At 38.3% G+C, this 14,813-nt stretch overlaps 3 protein-coding genes and 1 pseudogene across 13 annotated transcripts; all 4 read left to right on the top strand.

Annotated features, from left to right (window-relative positions):
- The first annotated feature begins 2,846 nt into the window (after positions 1 to 2,846).
- LOC111445830 (protein EXORDIUM-like 1) lies at positions 2,847 to 3,914 on the top strand. Its single transcript, XM_023084343.1, has one exon. The coding sequence runs from the start codon at positions 2,847 to 2,849 to the stop codon at positions 3,831 to 3,833; it is 987 nt and encodes a 328-aa protein (XP_022940111.1). The 3' UTR covers positions 3,834 to 3,914.
- A 731-nt stretch (positions 3,915 to 4,645) lies between these two features.
- On the top strand, positions 4,646 to 7,510 carry LOC111446616 (annotated as a pseudogene).
- Positions 7,430 to 10,854, top strand: LOC111446615 (F-box protein FBW2-like). Of its 11 annotated transcripts, none has more exons than XM_023085489.1 (3): positions 7,430 to 7,510; positions 8,895 to 9,209; positions 9,407 to 10,226. In XM_023085489.1, the coding sequence occupies exons 2-3, from the start codon at positions 8,902 to 8,904 to the stop codon at positions 10,056 to 10,058; spliced, it is 960 nt and encodes a 319-aa protein (XP_022941257.1). In that variant the 5' UTR covers positions 7,430 to 7,510; positions 8,895 to 8,901; the 3' UTR covers positions 10,059 to 10,226. The 11 variants fall into 11 exon arrangements, with proteins under 11 accessions (XP_022941257.1, XP_022941263.1, XP_022941261.1 ...); XM_023085495.1 differs by lacking the exon at positions 7,430 to 7,510 and adding an exon at positions 7,941 to 8,186 and having other exon boundaries at positions 8,892 to 9,209; XM_023085493.1 differs by lacking the exon at positions 7,430 to 7,510 and adding an exon at positions 7,942 to 8,186.
- Positions 10,855 to 11,391: 537 nt separating this feature from the next.
- Positions 11,392 to 14,151, top strand: LOC111445916 (14-3-3-like protein A). Its single transcript, XM_023084466.1, has 4 exons — positions 11,392 to 12,138; positions 12,841 to 12,963; positions 13,559 to 13,675; positions 13,786 to 14,151. Exons 1-4 carry the CDS (start codon positions 11,653 to 11,655, stop codon positions 13,834 to 13,836), a joined length of 777 nt encoding a protein of 258 aa, XP_022940234.1. The 5' UTR covers positions 11,392 to 11,652; the 3' UTR covers positions 13,837 to 14,151.
- The last annotated feature ends 662 nt before the right edge of the window (positions 14,152 to 14,813 follow it).

Genomic DNA, 14,813 nt, shown 5'->3' with positions numbered 1-14,813 from the left:
TTTTTTTTTTTTTTTTTTTTTTTTTTTACAATATAATGAAAATATTCGAACTTCTGACCTTTTAAGACCCTTAAAATCACGGTCTCTAAATTGGAAATATATTCTCTGTTGCATGTCCCGACCGTGTTTAAGTTTCTAAATATTAAATTGACTCATAATTTTAAAACGTATCTATTAGGGTGAAGTTTCTACACCTCGTAGACCCCGATTGTGTTTAGGTTTCTAAATATTAAATTGTAACAACTCAAGTCTCAGTGAATTTGGGATCTCACAATCCACCTCCTTGGAGGCCCAGTGTCCTCGCTGACACGCTGCCTAGTGTTTGGCTCTGATACCAATTGTAATAGTTGTAGCTCGTTGCTAACAGATATTGTCCGTTTTGACTCATTACGTATTGTCATTAGTCTCATGGTTGCCCAACGTCATCGCTAGAATACCACTCGGTGTCTGACTCTAATATCATTTGTAATAGGGCAAGTTCACTGCTAGCAGGTAGTATCCGCTTTAGCTCGTTGCATATTCGTTATAAATCTCACGGTTTTAAAATGCGTCTACTAGGAAGGTTTCATTCACTTCTACAACAGACGTGAGATCTCATATAAATGATTTTTTTTTTATTAGTTTAAATAAAGTGGGAATTGAACCATCGAACTTTGAAGGTGACGATTAATATCTTATTTATTGAACTATATTCAAATTTACTTGTGTACATACCGACACGAAAAACCACGGTTGGTCGTGGTATCGTCAAGCGCTAGATTTTCCCCTCATCATCGACTTACTTTTGGATCTTCCTTCTTTTCACATTGCTATCAATCTCCATTCCAATTTCGGCGGAGAAAGGCAATCAAGCTCACTATGTGGGCACCAGCTTGCTAGCATCCATCGTTATTTGGTCACCTCCACTAACTCCGGCGACAGCACCGCCTTGTCTTCCGCCGCCAGATCCGGCCTAATTATCCAAAAACTTTATTCCACTGTTTGCAAGCGCCATGCAAATCCCTTTGATCTTATGCAATTTGAAGTAAAAAACAAAAGTAATTAAAAAATTAGCATAAAATAGAGGTTCGTGTTCATAATAATCTGCGAGTTACGGAGTTGACCTCTTTCCTTATTCAAGAAGGTGAACGAACCGGAAGTCAAGACTCAAGCAAGAGAAACCCTTCCGAGAGGGCAAATGGCTGGCTTGTTGGTTTAGTATAAAAAAAACGTCTGAACTCCCTGATTCAACGAGGGTTCGTTCGGGGCAAAATAGTGGTACAATACCACTCTTATCATTCGGCAACTAAAGAAAGACCGAGTAGTATATGGGCGCCCACGACCTCACATTACGTCTTCATCCTATACTCATGAGTCCGGGTTGACCTTAGGGTGTCTCTCATGCCACTGCAGAATTGGGGGTCGCAACAACTTTGACCATCTTCTCCATTGTTGTCACATTTATCTTTACAATTTGTTGTATGGGTACACACGAGTTAGATGGAGTTGACTTGAATAAATCTTTTGGACTAATAAAATTTTTTGGGTTGATGATTCGAACAACCCGAATAGAGTTCACAACTGAATCTAACCCATCACAACCTTCTATTTTTGGGTTCGGTTGAATTGAGTTATCGAGTTGTTTTTATTAAATTATTTTAAAAAAATTATACTTATCTACGTGCATGTTACATTAATAACTAAAATCTTATAAAACTTAAATATCAAACATTCACAAGTCAAGTATTCATAATTTTTTTACGTTCGAGTCAGTCAAGTTGACTCAGCAAAGAAAAAGTCAACTCGCAAATTGACCAAAATTTTTTATTTTCCAAAATTTCAATTAAAAATAAAAAAAAAATCTAACCCAACCCAATCTTTATAGTTTGAGTTTGATTTGGGCCGGGTAGTTCGAGTGGGTCGGATTCTCAAGTCATTTAAACACCTTAAATTGCTATCCCGACCGCCATACTACCCATTTTTTCTATTTGTTGCCGACAATATTTTTTCGTCGAACCATCTCAATACCTTAACGTTAGTCTCTTGTATATTTCAAAACCAATTTTTTGAAGTAATATTAAAAAATTTAGAGATAATTTATAGGATATAATATTTCCATGCCAAACTAAAATAATTTTTAATTTAAAAATATTATTAAAATTAAAAAATACAATTATTTATTTTAATAATTTAGCATAAATAAATTGTTGCATCAACCACCTTTTTCTGTCATTATTTCACCTATAACCATTTAATAATTAATTATTTCTTTCATATTTGACTATACTCATTATTTTTTTTATTCAACTATAATCATAAATTCTAGCCGTTTTCAATTATTCAAAATTAAATAAGATAAAAATAATATCATTCATGTAAAGAAATAAAGTTTAAATTTAAAGACGAGATCTAAGACATTCAAACCATGCTCGAGATGCTTGCTTAACCCAGAAATAGACGTAAAAAGCTTACCAACTTCATTTGACAAGATCGTTACATTTATATGTGAGGACGTATACTACTATAGAAGACGTTTTTAATATCTAGTTGCTTCAATTTGTTGCCAAGTTGAGCGATCAGAGATAAAATAATACGTATTATTGGCTTCCTAGTAGCTGGAGGACGTGGATAATCTTATAAAATTTAATTTAATTAAAAAAAAAAACACACAAAAACCATGACTATAGCACAATGTTTTGTTAACAAAATAATAAATAATGCAAATAAAATTAATTTGGATTTTTGACTTTAAAACAGAGTACTAAATATCCATCATGCGCCGCACTATTACGCGTCATACTCCTCTCCCGCAGACAATAAATACCCTTTTCTCCATTTTCTTCCTCTCCACGCACAAAATTGTGATTATGGCTCCCATTTCTCTCCTCCTCCTCCTCTTCTTCTATTCTTCAATTCACACTCTCACCGCCGTTGTCGCCACCGCCACCACCGCCGCCGCCGCCAGGAACCTTGCTTTCTTAGACCATCCCCTGGATCTTGACTCCTTTCCCTTTGAATACCACGGCGGGCGACTTCTTTCCGGCAATATAACCATCAATCTCATATGGTACGGCAATTTCAGTCCCTCCCAAGAAGCCATTGTCGGCGATTTCATCGCCTCCCTCTCTGCTTCCAAATCGGCCATTTCCCGGCAGCCCTCTGTTTCCACTTGGTGGACCGCCATTAACAAATACTATAATCTTGCTCGGAGTTTCAAGAAATCCTCCCGTTTTTTAATCTCCTTGGGTTCTCAGATTCATGACCGGAAATATTCCCTTGGGAAATCGCTAACGAAGCGTCATGTTCTTGCTCTGGCATTGAAGGGTCGGCGGAAATATGCCATCAATGTGGTTTTAACGGCTGCGGATGTCGCCGTCGATGGATTCTGTTTTAACAAATGTGGGTCACATGGGGTTTCCGCCGGAGCTCCGATTCAGGGGAAGCGGTATAAGTTTGGGTATATTTGGGTGGGGAATTCGGCGACTCAATGTCCGGGGCAATGTGCCTGGCCGTTTCATCGTCCGGTGTACGGTCCACAGAATCCGCCGTTGGTGTCGCCGAATAAGGATGTGGGAATGGACGGTGTTATTATAAACTTGGCCGGACTTCTCGCCGGAACTGCGACGAATCCGTTTGGCGATGGGTTTTATCAGGGGCCGAAGGAAGCTCCGTTGGAGGCGGCGTCGGCCTGCACCGGAATATTCGGGAAAGGTGCTTTTCCGGGATATCCCGGGGAGGTTCTGGTGGATGCTGGCAGCGGAGGGAGTTATAATGCGGTCGGTGGCAATGGACGGAAGTTTCTGCTTCCGGCGTTGGTTGATCCGATCACTTCCGTTTGTTCTACTCTGGTTTGAGGACTTGGAACGGGAGAATATGAAGAGATTAAACGACGACGTATTTGGTGTTGTACGGATTGAAATGATTTATTTATTTATACTTTATTTTTCTTTTTATAAATATAATTCACAAATAAAGAAGGTTATAATAAATATGTATTTTTATTTTTCTGATTATTTTGTGTGAATGGAAAATATTGCTTTTGATTTTTAAGTCCCATGTTGGGTGATTTTATATATTTTTAATTTAAAATCAATTATTTCTAATTAAGATGAAATTAGTTTAAACTAAATTAATCGAAATAGAAATATTAAGGTTAAAATTTAGATAAAAATTAGGTTTTAGAAAGAAAAAAGAATTTATTAGAGAGATATAACAATAGAAAAAAAAAAAGCAATAAAAGACAAATATTTTTAAAACATAAAATATAAAATTATAATTATTTAATATCTTTACATATATATATATATATTTATTTATTTATTTATATTAGAGAAGTCATATTTATAAGAAAATAGGTAAAAAAAAAAAAATTAAAACAAACTTTTAAATTTATATAGGCTTATTTTTAAATTTTTTAATTTTGATGTTTAAATTTTTAAATTTTTTATTTTGTGGGTAGTAAATTATTGGATATTTTTTAAACATAATTTTTTTAAAATTTATTGTTTTATTCGATGCAAAATTAAAATTTAAAATATATTAAATTTACGAATGATAAATTAGTTAATTTTAAAAAATTTAAATATGTCACTATTGTATTAAAAAAAATTAGGGAGTTAATTTTTTTTAAAAAAAAAAAAAAAATTATAGCGAATTACACGTTAAGGCTTCCCGCTACCGCCAGAGCTATATGGCGCCGTGTTCAAGGACCCGGCGGAGAATTCCAATTTTCCAGCGTCCTCCGTCGCCTGAAACTCTAGTTTTCATCCTTTCTAAGAAAATTCTCTCGCGGAATTTCGTCGAAATAATGGATTCCGATGACTTGAAATCTCCAGAATTCCTAAATCCTTCGCCCATTTTCCGGCCGCCAACCCATCGTCCTACTCCGGTGGCTAGCATTCCGGCCAACAACCGTTCGAGTCAATCCATAATTCTCTCTTCGGTCCCTCAGCCCCGAAGAGTCTCCGTCGTTCCTCCCCATTACCATTTTCAAGCCCCCTACAAAAGAATCCATTCTCCCGACGATATAGCCACTTCCACGATTCCGATTCCGGAAGAAATTTCCTAGGTTTCATTGTCGCTCTTTCCGAATCCGCTCGATGCCGGAAAATTTCCGATCCTTGTTTCCAATCCGACAATGTTAATTCCATCGTCTCGATTCTTGATACTCTGATTCAATGGGTCGATGAAATACCACCGGCGCATATGGAAACCTCTCGTATCGAACATGGCATGCGCGGATTGTGGGAAACAGCGATTCTTTTTATGTTTCGATTTCTCCACGAGAATCTCCAGTCAGCTGCCATAGAAATTGTGCCCTATTTCACCGACCGCTTCGGGAAATCGAGCCGAATCGATTATGGCACTGGCCACGAGACGAATTTCGCGGCCTGGTTGTATTGCTTGGCAAAATTGGGGGTAATCAAGGAGGAGGATTACCCGGCTGTGTTAATGAGGAAATGGCAGCTGGTTTATTGTTTGGAGCCTGCGGGTTCCCATGGTGTTTGGGGTCTCGATGACTACCATTTCCTGGCGTTCGTTTTAGTTGATAGACCATAAGTATCTGAAACCCAACTCCATTCACAGTCAGGATAGAGTTCCCATTATGCAGCACTTTCTCTTTGGATGGCTCATCAAATGGTCTGTATAGTATCAGTTAAATGTTTACATTTGTTGCAAATTTGTGTTCTTCATATATTCCTTAGGATACACAATGTTTGTTTTGTGAAGTTTTTGCTGAATTTTTTATGTTGTTTCTAAAGGCTGGATAGTTAATGAGTTCTATTTCATTAGATCAAATACAAGCTCAATGCTCTGGCTTGCAAGTTATTCATTGTTGTTCTTCATAAAGAATAATGTTTATGTTTATAACTAGTAAATCTTCACCGGCCTGAGAGTAAAGAGACTGGTATTGGCTTTGTTTTCATGGGAATGGGATTGAACATTTGTTCTGCTTCAAATTCTAGATTTCTATGTCATCATGTTCTGTAGATGGGATTATATGTCTCTAAACACTTCAGGAATCCTTTGAACTTTCTTGTAGTAATGAGTTTGGGGGCCAAAAGACCCCTACTGCTGGTCGACAATGAAGCGATGGGTGCATGCATCACTTCTAGCCCGGATTATGACTTAAAGGCATTCAGTCATAATCCAGCGCACGGTAGCTTCGTGCCGCTGGCTTTTTAACCAAGCGCGATGACTAATTGTGCAAATCAATGATTCCTCTCATACTGGGTTGAATTACTATTGCGGTTCTAATTAGTTTAATGAGTTAGTTCAACTCTGTTTCTCATTAGTTAGAATCGAGTTGTTACTAACTCGAGATCTATCCAGCTATTTATGTGTTTGCAGGCTTGTTTCGTAGAGATATCTTAAACAATATTTGAAGACCCATAATCTTGTTATTTTCCCTTCTCATGCTACCACACTTTCTATTCTAGGAAGTGGGTAGAGTATAGAATTGGCTCTTTGCTTGTAGAAAAGTGTTAACGCCAAAGGTATAGATAGAAGAGAACTGTTGATGATGATGAAATGACATTTGGAATTTGGATTGCCAAACATCATTCATAGCCAAGCTCCTCTTGTCTCTTTCCTTTTGACGTTGCATGTCCATGACATCTCCATATAGGATTTAAGATACAGCATCTAAGTGCTTGTCATGATTGGTTAACGACACACTCATTTTACACAAGAAGATTCGTTTACTGAAATTACCTTCACTTTTTCTTCCCTTGCAGGAACTGGATGGAAGAGCTCGGTTAATCTGTAAGGGAATCTTGTCTGATGAATGTATGAATTTGCTTCTTATTACGGACTTTGGTTAAGAAAAAAGCACTTTTCCCTCCCCTGTTTTGCTTCTTTGGTGGGCTTTGTTTCAGAATTAGGCCCAATCAAGGAGAGGAAGGGATCCATGGATTCACGAGTCGAGTAATATTATTTTATAGGCGTCGTATAAAGTGTCACGTCGCTTGGCTCAGGAAAATAATGGAATAAAAAGGACCTGCCTTGTCTGCTTCCTCTCCTTCTTTCTTTCTAATTAAAGTAGAGAGAAGAAAACCAAACGGAGGGTTTATAACACTGCTTCAGAGGGAAATAAAAGGCGGAGAAGAATGGGGTGTGGGTGAGGCTGATGAATGGTGATAAGGCTGTGGGGGCTGTGATTAATAACAGAGGCAATAACATCGACCATTGGACTAAATTTGTTGATTTGGGTACCTGAAATTTTGTACCAAGTTTCAATATTTGAAGCAAATTTTCACTATTTATGCCTTTTGTCATAGACTCCATCTTCTTATGGTTACCTTTTTACCCATTTCTTTTTCTCCCAAACTTTATCTTCTGCAGTTGGCTCATTCAATAATTGATATCTCAATAAATTCCCTTCCACTTATATCTTAGCTTTTTGGTAAATGACTTCTTTTTTGTGTTTTTTTTTAAATGATTATTTACAGGGCAGGATTACGCGTCATTGGAACAGAAACGAGGACCAATTTTGGAGTCAAGTGTTGGTAAAGAGGAAAGGAAAAAAAGGGTACTGTTTCCTTCTTGCTTTCCTTTTCCCCAAGTTTTGGTTGAATTAAGTCAATAGGGTAACCCGGAAGATTTGAACTTTCAAATTACCCAGCGTTGAAAAGAAGAGCTCTGGCATTAATTTTCACGTTTCACTGCCTTTTCCCGTTCCACCTCCTCCTTCCCCAATCCTTGACACCGACACCTGTAGGTGCCATTAGTTGGAACTTGTAACTTGAAACTTCATCCTCCGTTGCTTTCTCCTTCCTCCTCCTCTCGCTCGGAGAAGGTATTTATTTACTGCCTCAGTCACCTCAGTAATAAAAAAATTCTCAGAAGGAAAAGGAAAGTAAAGTTTTTGTTTTTGTTTTTGTTTTCTGATACCGATGCCGTGCCAGTAAATTTCAAACATCACGTTTGCTTATTTGTTGTTATTATTACAATTCTTACTAACATCTCTGATCGAATGAAAAGGAAATGAAAAACTAAAATAACAGTTGTGTCATTCTACGCTAGTCTTGCGTCTTCCTCACATCTATGCAAACACACACACACACACTTATCCCGTTTGAGCATCTTTTTTTTTAACCTCATTTCATAACATTGCGTCTCTTTCTCTCTTACACTCATTGGGTTTTCACTTTTTTGAAATTTTTGTTTCTCTGCTGCTTCCTTGCCTGCATTCAAGCTCTTGTTAGGTGGGTAGATAGCTCTCTCTCTCTCTCTCTCTCTCAATCTCCCCTTTCTCTTCCCTCTCTTGCTTTTGCTTTGTTTTGTTCTTCTCTCGGCTGAATGAACCGGTGAGCTTTCTTTTCCTTTTTGGTTTTGCATCTTCGTTCCTTCCCTCAATCGATTTCAATAGGAGGAAAAGATTAGTTTTTCCTTTTACAAATTTAACATCACCCACTTAGCTACATGGGTTTTGTGTTCTTCTGTCCATTTTGTCTCTCATTCCATGGAGCTTCACATTTGCTGAGTGGTTTAGTCATCTATTTCTCTGTTTTGCCCGAGGTCATCTAACTAACTTCTGGGTTTTCATCCACTAACAACTTCGTTTTTTTGTACGTCTTTTCTCTTCATTTGTGATGCTTTGTATTTTACTTCTAAACATTTGGCTTTTTATCAGTATTTTTAGTTTGGAACTTATTGATCTGTATGTATGCTTGCCCTTGTCTTCACATAAAGTGTTAGGGGATTTGTGTGTAATTTGGATCTCAAACTATGTCCTCTTCTCCACGGCGATTTCTGAAGTTCTCGAGATGTTTGTTTGATGTTGTATGATTCGGTTTTGAGTGTGCAACTTGCTCTCTGGTTTACCCCAAATGTTTGACATATGGAATGTTTTTCTATCTTCAGGCAGCGATGAACTGTGTAATTGACTTTTCATGTCTCATCTTTTCAAGCAGACTAGAGATGACAGAGGGAAGCGATTTCAGGCACTGGGACGAGCTAATACCGGACGCTCTGGGGCTAATTTTCAGTAAACTCCCACTACAAGAGATACTTACCGTTATCCCCAGAGTCTGCAAATCATGGGCTAAAGCAGTGCTTGGACCTTACTGTTGGCAAGAGATTGACATTGAAGAATGGAGTAGCCGATGCCAGCCCGACAATGTCGATCGAATGCTTCAAATGCTTGTCAATCGAAGTGGCGGTTCGCTTCGCAAGCTCTGCGTTACTGGCCTCCATAACAGCAACATTTTCTCCTTCATCGCTGATCAGTAAGATATAAACATTCCCCTCTTCCCTGAAACTTATTTTTCTGGATGTCGGTGACATTGATTTTTACTGCCTTTCTTCTAAAATGAACATATACTGGCTTTGAACAAGATTGCTATGGTTGGTGCTAACTGGATTTGTTGGTATTAAATGGAGTATTTTGTGATGTTGGTGTTTTGTTTTGTATTGGTTTTTCAAGTGCTGGCTCTCTCCAGACATTGCGGCTGCCAAGGAGCAATATAAGCGATGCTCTAGTAGAACAGATTGCTGGAAGGCTTTCTGCAGTTACTTTTTTGGATCTAAGCTATTGTGATAAAATCAGTGCTAGTAGTTTAGAGTCTATAGGAAAGAATTGCAAAGCTCTGGTTGGAATCTGTCGAAACTTGCATCCGCTGCATACAGCAGGTATGCCGTTGCTGGACGATGAAGCGTACGCCATTGCAGCCACAATGCCAAAACTGGAGCACCTTGAAATGGCCTATCACCCTCTTAGCACTAAAAGTGTGATGACGATACTGTCGAGCTGCCCCAATCTCGAATTCCTCGATTTGAGAGGCTGTTGGGATGTAAGGCTGGAAGACAAGTTTGTGGCTGAGAAGTTCCCAAAACTAAGAGTGTTGGGGCCTCTGGTTAGAGACTACTACGAGCGAAACGAATGGGATGAATGCTCAGACTACTCATACATCTCTGACGACTTGGCTTGGGACTTCTCTGCAGATTACTTCGACGACGATGCCGAGAGTTACGACGATCCATGGGACGACGAAGACAGGCTAGAAGGACTCGAGTTGAGATTCTATGAAGGAATAGATGAAGTTGGTGGAGGCTTTGGTTGGCCTCCCTCCCCTTGACTAGTAAGTGATGTTGTTTTTTTGGGTTTGTCAAATTGTTGCTCTCTCTGTGCTTTGTTTCTTAGCTTCCTACTTGGTATCAACTCGATGCTTTTGGGACTTAGTGGATTTGTAAATTCTCTAATACAAAATTTAAGGTATTTTAGTTCAATCCGTAAGTCTTGATGAGTTCTAAGCTCGTGAGTTTGCCATATGCCCGCCTGCCCGCCCGCCCCCATCAAATGTAGAAGTATTTGTTCCTGTTGGACCATTGAATCGGTTCAAACCGTTTGCTTAAGGAATAGAGGTTTTTGATGTAGTTGCGCACGTTTTTCAATGAAATTTGTCAGGTTGCACTAAGTTGCGGATGTATGCAAGTAGTTCGGGAATACATTGGGTACACCCTACACACAAGTAGCACCCGAGCGTGAATGAGATGACACGTGAACTATGACATTGAAGATTTAAGGTATTAAGTTAAATCTGAGCTTGCCAGGTTGTTCAATGTGTAAATTTTGATGAGTTCTAAGCTTGTGAGTCTGCCATATGCCTGCCTGCCTCCCAGCCCGCCCCCATCAACCATAGAAGGAACAAGTATTTGTTCCTGTTTGACCATTGAATCTATTCAAACCATTTGCTTTTGATGTAGTTGCACACGTTTTTCTTGCCAAGTTGCATTAAGTTACTTACAGATGTATGCATATAGTTCGGGAATATATTGGGTACACCCTACACACAAGTAGCACCCGAGCGTGAATGAGATGAGATGTGAACTATGACAATGAAGATTACCTAGTAGAATAATTGTAGCATCAAATTTATTTACAAATATATATAATTATAAAAAAAAAATGAATAAATGTGGATGTGTGTGTTTGTAAGTTTGTGGATTTGTTTTTGGTAGGATTAGGGAATTATAATAATGAATTAAAAGGGAGTCACGTGATGACACGTGAGAGCGGTCCCTCGGTAGTGGAGTTTGCACGTGTTCAACTTGAGATTTCCCTGCTCTTCTCCAATCTTCATTTTTAGCATTTTATGCCAATTTTATATTTAATTTCGAGATTTTGAATTTTCATCCATTTTACAATTAAAAAGAGGACCGTAAATTATACCCTTACTGAAAAGTGGGCCGGGTAAGTGGGCCGATATGGGCCCAATAGCCTAAACAAATGACAACATTTTAGCCCATATAAGGCCCAAAATAAAAAGAAGGAAAAGGAAAGGAAGAAGAACCCGTGCGTGCCAGCTGTTTAGTACATGTCAGGCTGTCAATCCGAAGATTTCTAAATATAAAAATAAATAAATAAATAGAAAAGCTGTCGAAACAGAAAACGCACAGTTTTGAACATCGTCTCTGAACCATCCGTCTCAATCCAACGGCTCAGATTTAATCTCTCTCTCCACTCTGGTCTTCGTCCTCAACGCAATTATCGCTCCTCTCTCTCTCTCTCTCTCGCGCGCGGAGAGAAAAAGAAAAGAAAGAACACAGAAAGAAGGGAAAGAAAAATTATCGAACCCCCAAATTCTCCAGCTCCTTCGGTTTCTTCTCCCTCTATTTCGAATCCTGCTCTCTCAGATTCTTCAGATCTAAGCGTTCCTCCTCGTTTCTGTAATGGCGGTCGCCTCTTCCCCTCGTGAGAAGTATGTTTACATGGCCAAGCTCGCCGAGCAGGCCGAGCGCTACGAGGAGATGGTTGAGTTTATGGAGAAGGTCTCGGCCGCCATAGAAAACGAGGAGCTTACCGTCGAGGAGCGGAATCTTCTCTCTGTTGCTTACAAGAATGTTATTGGAGCTCGTAGAGCTTCCTGGAGGATCATTTCTTCCATCGAGCAGAAGGAGGAGAGCCGAGGGAACGATGATCATGTTTCCGTGATCAGAGAATACAGATCTAAGATCGAGAGCGAGCTCTCTAACATCTGTGATGGGATCCTCAAGCTTCTTGACTCCCGCCTTATTTCCTCTGCTGCTTCTGGAGATTCCAAGGTGTTTTATCTCAAAATGAAGGGTGATTATCATAGATACCTGGCTGAATTCAAGACCGGAGCAGAACGGAAGGAGGCTGCTGAAAGTACCCTCACTGCTTATAAATCTGCTCAGGTTTGATTCCGTCCCTGTTTTGATGATGCACATATCGAAATCATTCGGTTGGTTAGGGCTCTTGAGATATCTCGTACTTATTCTCTCGTTCTTTCCAAGTGTTATTCGAATGACGTATGATCTTCCATCTCGTCTCCTAGTTTTAATTATCTGATGTTCTACTGTTTACTCAAGATTTCAAATCGGCTTATCAGATTTCCTGCTTATCATTGCCACTCGATTGGCTCTCATCCGTGTGTTTTCTCAGTTGAATATTCCTTGGCATGTAGATCTTTACGTGCTTCATCAAATTTCCTGCGTCAAAGAGAAAATATAGTTTATGCTTGTCTTCTAACTGTTTCGAAATGGATGTCTGCTTTTCGAAGAATCAAATTCGTGAAAGTACACTTGTACAATCTTTCCCCAATTTTCCTTTAGCCGATTCTCTTTTGATTGCTTTTTTTTTTTTTCCTAAGAAATTTGATTTCCTCGCTCTTGAATTCTCACGAGTTGATCTGGGGAGGTGGTTTCAATATGCATACAACTTATTGAATCACAATTTTTATTAAGAGTTATCGAACAATCTAAATCGTAAACAGTTTCTCCATGGATTCTTTTATTTTTGCAGTGAGTTGCCTTTCATTGAGGTTCATAGTCAATAAACGATCGTGATAAAATTAAACCAATTATTGTTCTAATTGGCTGTGTCTCTTACGTCTACAGGATATCGCAAATTCTGAACTTGCTCCTACTCACCCCATACGACTTGGGCTGGCTTTGAACTTTTCAGTGTTCTATTACGAGATTCTGAATTCCCCTGATCGAGCTTGCAGCCTTGCCAAACAGGTTACCCAAACTCGAATATATTGTGTGCCTTTGTTTCTTGTCCTGAAGCTAGTGTCATACAAAACTGAATTTCATATACAAAACTGAACTTGGGCTGGCTTTGAATGAGCCATTTTTTGCTTCTCTTTCAATATTTACCGAAAATTGGGTGTAGCACTGTAAGTGGGTCAATTTGGTACAGATTTTGGCTGATGTTGAAAGGAACCAACCCCCCTTTCAATAGTGTCACACCCAATTTTAGGTAAATATTTGTCGTTTTGTTACAAACTGAACCGACCATACCATGAGAATCAATATAACTGTCTGAATTCAACTATAAAACCAAGGCAAAATGAATCAATACTAACCATCCTAACTGTCCATATCTGAACAGGTTGAAATATTTTGGATTTTGAATATTATGAAATTGACCTATATTTTCTCATGAAAAGAAATTGAACTATTTTGTTTTGGTCAATTTGCTCAGTGTTTTAATGTTCCTTTTTTTAACTTGTATTCCCTTCCTAGAACTGTATATTTACTGTTCAACAGTCCGAAATGTCACTAGAAGTAGTCTATAAATCATTCCAAATCACTTACCATTGCACTTCTATAGGCTTTTGATGAAGCAATTGCTGAGTTGGATACACTGGGCGAGGAATCATACAAGGACAGCACTTTGATCATGCAACTTCTTCGTGACAACCTCACCCTATGGACTTCAGACATGCAGGTAAACTATATGGTCATATTTCATACGCTAAATCTTTATCGACTATCTGCACCCGTGTTTTGAGTCCGGGGCTTGGCACTTTAAATTTGCTTATGTATAAATCTTTTCAGGATGATGGAGATGAGATTAAAGAAGCAGCTCCCAAGCGCGACGACGAATAATAGAGAGCATATTGATTTGCACGTGCAGGATTCAACTTCTCCTTTACATGTTTTATTCTGGAGAAGTGCTTGTTTGGAAATTTGGCTTTTCTATAATTATCTAGGTATTTCTTAGCCTTGTTATCATCACCACACTCTGGAAAAACGTCCTCGTTTGTCTTTTTTCTTTCATCCTCCTCTTTACCCATCAATTCCATATCTCTGAATTGGCTATTTTTCTCAGAGTTCTATATATTATTAAGCATCATGTAATTTGATCTTAAACTTTACCCCTGTCAAGTATTTATATGCACTCCATATGCCGTCTGATTTGAATCCTGGTGTTCATGATTGTGGCTATTTTCATCACCAATCAATAAGAATAATTTGTTGTCCATGTAGAGATGATAAGCTTCTTTGATATGTCTGTCAAATAGTGGGTGGTCCTGATATTGATGCGTTTTGAAAGCGTCACATGTAGTTGTAAGATTTTGTGTTGATTGGTGAGTTGTGAGCTTAAAGAACTTCCAATTCCAAACAGTGGCTAGCATCCTTCTGCTTTAGTTTTCAGTTTCTGCAGGCCTGCCTTCCTGCCTGCCTTCGGCTTTATGGAGCTATCAATAATAAACCTGTTGGTGGCGGTGTCTGCTGTCACAGGTATGTGTACCAAATTTTTGTCATATTATATTATTTTTATTCTTTGGAATTTTATCGTGATTTCAATACAATATATATATATATATAAATTTGTCCAGCTCTTTTTTGAAGCCTTCACGATGATTTCAGTCATGTTTTCACTGGCTTTTCTTTTTGTTGTTAGTTTCAGGTATACTTGAAACTTTCAAGTGAATCCATTCAAACCCATGAGTTAATTATGAGAATTTTGTTGTTTTTAAAAAAAATGATATTTACTGTTTTTAATTTTTTAAAATATAAAACTGAAGATGAAATTGATTTTAAATATTTAAATGTAACATTGGAGAAATCATTGGGTGTAT

The sequence above is a fragment of the Cucurbita moschata genome, unplaced genomic scaffold (genome assembly GCF_002738365.1).
Source record: "Cucurbita moschata cultivar Rifu unplaced genomic scaffold, Cmos_1.0 Cmo_Scf00008, whole genome shotgun sequence".
NCBI classification, from domain to species: Eukaryota; Viridiplantae; Streptophyta; class Magnoliopsida; order Cucurbitales; family Cucurbitaceae; genus Cucurbita; species Cucurbita moschata.
Note: the sequence above shows the minus strand (reverse complement) of the source record. Positions and strands in the feature narration are given on the sequence as shown.

Bases quoted from the DNA above. Each gene is read 5' to 3' on its own strand.
- LOC111445830 (XM_023084343.1), top strand. From the start codon at position 2,847: ATGGCTCCCATTTCTCTCCTCCTCCTCCTCTTCTTCTATTCTTCAATT.
- LOC111445916 (XM_023084466.1), top strand. From the start codon at position 11,653: ATGGCGGTCGCCTCTTCCCCTCGTGAGAAGTATGTTTACATGGCCAAG. The intron at 12,139-12,840 runs GTTTGATTCCGT...TTACGTCTACAG, and splicing joins CTGCTTATAAATCTGCTCAG to GATATCGCAAATTCTGAACT. The intron at 13,676-13,785 runs GTAAACTATATG...AAATCTTTTCAG, and splicing joins TATGGACTTCAGACATGCAG to GATGATGGAGATGAGATTAA.
- LOC111446615 (XM_023085490.1), top strand. The intron at 9,210-9,406 runs GTAAGATATAAA...TGGTTTTTCAAG, and splicing joins TTCTCCTTCATCGCTGATCA to TGCTGGCTCTCTCCAGACAT.